General features: G+C 36.3%; 1 protein-coding gene across 1 annotated transcript; it reads right to left on the bottom strand.

Moving 5' to 3' along the window:
- Window positions 1-360: 360 nt before the first annotated feature.
- LOC143401529 (olfactory receptor 2B11-like) lies at window positions 361-1,305 on the bottom strand. Its single transcript, XM_076859096.1, has one exon. It carries the CDS (start codon window positions 1,303-1,305, stop codon window positions 361-363), a length of 945 nt encoding a protein of 314 aa, XP_076715211.1.
- Window positions 1,306-6,000: the final 4,695 nt, after the last annotated feature.

The raw sequence follows: 6,000 nt of genomic DNA, 5'->3' as shown, positions 1-6,000 counted from the left end.
CCTTGACAGGAATACTGGGAGTTTTTCATTAGACATTAACAATTTACACTCCACAGCTGAATCATTGCATTTAGAGCAAACAGATCTGTTCTTTAGAAGTAGTTGCATTAATTGGGAAAGTCATGTTTTTTTTCCTTCATACTTAATGGTCATATGAGAAGTCACAACTATACTTATTAAAGGAATACAAAAACAAATCAGCCCATTCCCAGAAACATACTGCGCTCCTCCAGAGGATGGATGCCTTGCGCCATCCACCTCAGTAGGGCCTTGCCATTGCCTGAGTCAGGGGAGGGGCGCAGCAGAAGAAGACATTGCAGGTATTCTTGGGCCTTCCCATTCAAAATAAGACATATTTTCTCATATTCTTTTAGATGAAATGGCCTTCCTTAAAAACTTCCTCGTAGCTTCTATAACTTCTTTGTTCCTCAGAGTGTAGATGAATGGATTGGCCATCGGAGTAATAACACAGTAAAACAGAGTCAAGACTTTGATAAGGTCTTGGGAACCATCCCCTGAGGGCTGCATATAGATGTAGATCCCAGGCCCATAAAACAAAGACACCACCAATAAGTGCGAGGAGCAAGTGTTGAAAGCTTTAAGTCTCCCAGAAGTGGAAGGGATTCGAAATACAGCTCTGGCGATGTAAGTATAAGAGATAAGAATCATGGAGAGGGGACCCATTATCAGGAGGGTGGCCACTACTGCTAAAATAATCTCATTGATTGTGGTGTCCCCACAAGCCATCTTAATAAGACCAGGCAGCTCACAAAAAAAGTGGTCCAGTACCTGGTTCCCACACAGGGGTAGCTGGAGTGTAAGTGTGGACTGCAGCAGTGAATTAGCCAGTCCAGTGAGCCAAGTAGTGCTGGACAGCTGTAGGCAGAGCTTATGATCCATGATTACAGAGTACCTCAGAGGCTTACACACGGCCACATAGCGATCTAAGGCCATGATACCTAGCAAGATACATTCCGTACAGCCTAGCCAATGAAATATATAGGCCTGGGCCATGCAGCCTATATAAGTGATGTTCTTGTTGGGCCCGGCTAAGTTGAACAGCATTTGAGGTACAGTTGTTGTGGTAAAACAGAGATCCAGAAAGGAAAGATTGGTAAGGAAGAAATACATGGGATTTTGGAGTTGGGAGTCTAGTTGAGAGACCAGAATAATAGCAATGTTTCCCAACAATGTGAACATATAAGACACCAGGAGGACAAAGAAGAGAGGAAAATCCAGCCATGGATATTTGGTAAGGCCCATAAGAATAAAATCCACTGGAAAACTTTTATTCATGTGCTTCATTGAATTTTGAAAGAAGAGACCTGCTAGAATCAAGAAAGAAAAGGGTGATATTAAAAATTCTGAGTTGGCAAAAGTTCTGTAAACACTAGGAAAAATATATGTCATGGGGGAGAGATGGTATATAGAAATCACAAAAATAATATTGAGTAGAATAGTTATTATAATTAGCATTGTAAAGAAATATTTGGGAAGTTTTTTCAATACAGAAATTGTTTCACTTTTTTTTTTCTAAATCAAAGCTCTGTGCAATAGATTAGTGGATACTAGTTGTCTTTGACAAAATAAGCCAGTGGAAGGTGGCCAGTGTATTATTCTCCAGACAGTTAAGTTTAGTTAATTAGATGCTCCTATCCAGGATTAGAGCCTAGTGAAATCATGTAGAGGAATGAAGAGAGCGAAAAGGCCTGTCATAAAATCAGAGCAGCTAAATTCCTAATAATGGTTCATGATGACAATACCAAAGGATGTGTCCTACACAGTCCCTTCCTAGGGTAGGAGCTTGTCTGTGTCTTGCTTCTCTTTATTTCTAATTTTTTTTCTACCAAATTTTGTTCTTCATTCTTCCCATTGATTCTGTGAACTACCATTCTTCTGATATTTTATTTCTGCTTATGTTATTAGTATTACATTCCTCATTCCCAACAAGACAAATATAGAAAGTAGTACAAGAAAGTGAGTTGAAATATTCTCCAGGTGTCTTGTGAGTCAGGGAACTGACAAAGATAGAATAGGACTCTAAGAATTAGAATGAGAATCTATAGGGCATCCAGAGTATTCAAGATAACCCACCCTCCACCTTCCCCTTGTAGCCAAGGCAGTCTTCCCTTTGATCTGATAAGGTCATTTTGCTTAAAATTCTATACCTCACAAGAGAATAAAAAGAGAAGCCACATACTTGAAAAATAATATCTGCAAAAGACATATCAGATAAAAACTGTTACAAACATACAAAGAATTCTGAAAACTCACTAATAACAAAATAGACAACCTGATTTTAAAAATGGGCCAAAGACTTTTATAGACACTTCACCAAAGCAATACAAATGGCAGATAAGCATATGAAAAGATACTGTACATCATATGTCATCAGAGAAATGTAAATTAAAACAGAAATGAGATACCAGTGCAACTTATTGAAATGAACAAAATTCAGAACGTTGACACCACCAAATGCTGGTGCAGATGTGAAACAACAGGAATGCCCATTCATTGCTGGTGGGGATGCACAATGGCACAGTCACTTACAAGATAGTTTGGCAATTTCTTATAAAACAAAACATAATTTTACCATATGATCCAGCAGTTGCTTGATTTTATCCAAAGTTGAAAAGTTATGTTCACACAAAAACTGGCACATAGATATTTACAGCTGCTTTATTCATACTTGACATAACATGAAAGTAACTGAGAGGTTCTTCAGTGGGTGAGTGGATAAAAAAAAAATCATCTATCCAGACAATAAAATATTAAAATTCAGCACTAAAATTAATATACTATATGAAAAGACATGAAGGAAACTTAAATGCATATTAGTAAGTGAGAGAAGCCAATCTGAAAAGGCTACATATGGTATGATTCCAACTATGTGACATTCTGTAAAGGACAAAACTATGGAGAAGTAAATTATTCAGTGGATGAATAATTGGAGCACAGGGAATTTTTAGGCAGGGAAGCTAATCTATATAATTCTATAATGGTAGATACATGTTATTATAAATTTTTCCAAACCCACAGAATGTACAACACCAAAAGCAAACCCCAATGTAAACTATAGCCTTTGGGTAATGATGACGAGTCCATGTTGTTTCATCAGTTGTAATAAATGTACCACTCTGAAGGGGGATGTTGATAATGGGGAAGTCTATACATGTGTAGGGGCAGGAGGACTATGGGAAATCTCTGTACCTTTTGTTCAAACCTAAAATTCCTCTAAAAAATAAAGTCTGGAAGAAAAAAGGTTATTCTTACTCATTGAGAGGAATATAGGCTAAAAGGAAGCCAGTTCTCCTCAAAACCCTCTCCATAGTAAACAAGGTTAAAACCCTCCAAGTAAACAACATTAAGTTCTAGAAGGCATTGTCAAGGTCAATTAAAAGACAATCCTGAGGAAATAATACATTTTTTAAAATTGCAGGATTTTGCTAGTTTAGGGCAGAGATTTGGAGACTCCGTATATGGCAATGAATTCTGAGATTGTCTAACCAAAGAAATTAGATACAAATTTATCATAACCAGAGATACCTATTTTGATTTACTGACTGAATCTATGAAGTAGTTTTAATTGTTTTTTTTTCCGTTAGATGGCTAAAATATGGTCTTAAAGTATGTTTATTTGCCAGAACTCCTTTAGTGTATGATAAAGTTATGGGTAATATTTATGTTAAGGCAATTAATGTGAGCAGACTGTGATGATAAGATCATCATTATATTAATCCCAAGAAACTCTTCTGACTGATTTTACTCAAATTCACTTGTTACTTTTTCTCTTTTTGGTCACCTATAAACAAATCCATCTACACTTCATTATTTCATTTCACTCTTATAGGATTTTGCCTTTATGCATTTATTTAAGCTATTTCATCTTCATTTTATAATTGTTTAATTAAAAATTCAAAATATGTATTCATCTCTCTTATTTTCATAGATTTTGATTCTGTAAGTCTTTACTGGACCCAGGAATTGGCATTTCCAGCCAGTATTTCAGATGATTCAAATGACCTTTGGATCACACTTTAAGAAATATTTATGCCTTAGGAAATAATTTATTCAATAAGAATACTTTAATACCTATTATGTATTAGTGACTATTCTAGGTGCTGGAGATATTTGCTCTACATCTCCTCTACCTCCCACCTAGAAAAAATTATTTTTTGAGCACTTCATATCTGAAGAACAAGGTAATAACTACAAGAAATGACACAAAAGAAATAAGATGTATGAAAATTAACATACCAATAATTACCAAAACATAACTGTAGTCTTATGTTCAAAGAATATATTGGTTAACTATCCAGTTATTTATTCTTATATTCACTCATTAAATTAATGTAACTTATACGTCTACCAACTTTAGTGCACTGTGTTAAGCACCATAGGACAAGAAAATCAGACAGATCCATCATCTGTTCCAAGAAAACTCTATACCAGGACCTCTCTTTATGTACTAAATATCTAATAATAATTAAAAATGTGCTAAGTGTGTAGTGCAGTAGCATACATCTGTAATCTCAGCCACTTGAGAGGCTGAAGCAAGAGGATTGCTAGTTTGAGGCTAGACTCAGCAATTTAGTGAGAACCTAAGCAACTTAGCAAAACTCTGTCTCAAAATAAAAATTTAAAAGAGATGAGGATATAGTTCAGTGTTAAAGCCCCTCTGGGTCCAATCCCTAGTTGTTGTTGTTTTTAAGAAGGTGCTAAATGTCATCCTAGATGTACAGAAGTAAAAGATAAAGAGTATTTGGAGATGCAAGAAGTTACTTGTAGGTAAAGATCTAGAAGGTGGTGGAATCATGAAAATAAGATCTTGAGAATTGGACCTGGGTTTCAGGTAAATATAGCCTATGCATTTGTCTCCAACTATTAAAATGTCACTAAAAGGGTAAAATAGGTACAACTCATAAAGAAAAAGAGAATGAGAAAGAAGATAGCAAGAAAAGGGGTGGGAGGAAGCAATGCAATTCAGAGAGATGCCAAGCAAACCTGGAATGACAAAGGAATCAGAGGACCCAGACCCCCGAAAGTGATGGGTGTGATATGGAATTGAAAACAAGAAAATTGTCTGAGAGACTGTATTAAAAACAGAGCTCCGGACACCCAAATTCTTTTACACTATCAGGTAACTCTGCTTCTCCCCTATCCTGAAAGAAGTCTGAACTAAAGGCACTCTGGACTCTAGGACACCAGGCAAACCTAAGGATAAGAGTAAAAGAAAACAATGAAATCGGAACTATTAAGTGGCAGTTTGCTTATCAATTTCTGAGACACTCAATTCTCAAGCCCTCTCACTTATCGCTACATTGATAGTCATGCGTACACAAGCTGCACAAGATTTTGGAGGACTTGCCATTTGAGAAACAGTGCTTGGAACGATCTACAATTTCAAATAAAGATTTGTAAATGAAAAGCAGCATCCATACTTAATAACCCTACAATGAAAACCATCCACCACCAGGCTAATAATTAGCATTTTATTTTATTTTTTTTAATTGTCAATGGACTTTTACTTTGTTTATTAATCTATTTATATGTGGTGATGATGATCAAACCCAGCATCTCACACATGCTAGGCAAGTGCTCTACCACTGAGCCACAAACCCAACCCTAATAATTAGCATTTTAGTGTCTCACTTTGAAATATGAACAGGTCAGGACAACCAAATATCTGAGGAAAGCTTCTAATTAAAAAGATAAAAACAGGGACAGGGGTTGTGGCTCAGCGGTAGAGCACTCACCTAGCATGTGTGAGACGCTGGGTTTGATCATCAGCACCACATAAAAATAAATAAATAAAATAAAGGTGTTATGTCCAACTACAACTAAAAAAATATTTAAAAAAAAAAAACAGCCACATGCAGTGACACACACCTGTAATCCCAGTGGCTCAGGAGGCTGAGGCAGGAGGAGTGAAAGTTCAAAACCAGCCTCAGCAACAGCAAGGTCCTAAGCAACACAGTGACACCCTGTCTCTAAATAAAA

The sequence above is a fragment of the Callospermophilus lateralis genome, chromosome 6, assembly GCF_048772815.1.
Source record: "Callospermophilus lateralis isolate mCalLat2 chromosome 6, mCalLat2.hap1, whole genome shotgun sequence".
Classification (NCBI taxonomy): Eukaryota; Metazoa; Chordata; class Mammalia; order Rodentia; family Sciuridae; genus Callospermophilus; species Callospermophilus lateralis.
Note: the sequence above shows the minus strand (reverse complement) of the source record. Positions and strands in the feature narration are given on the sequence as shown.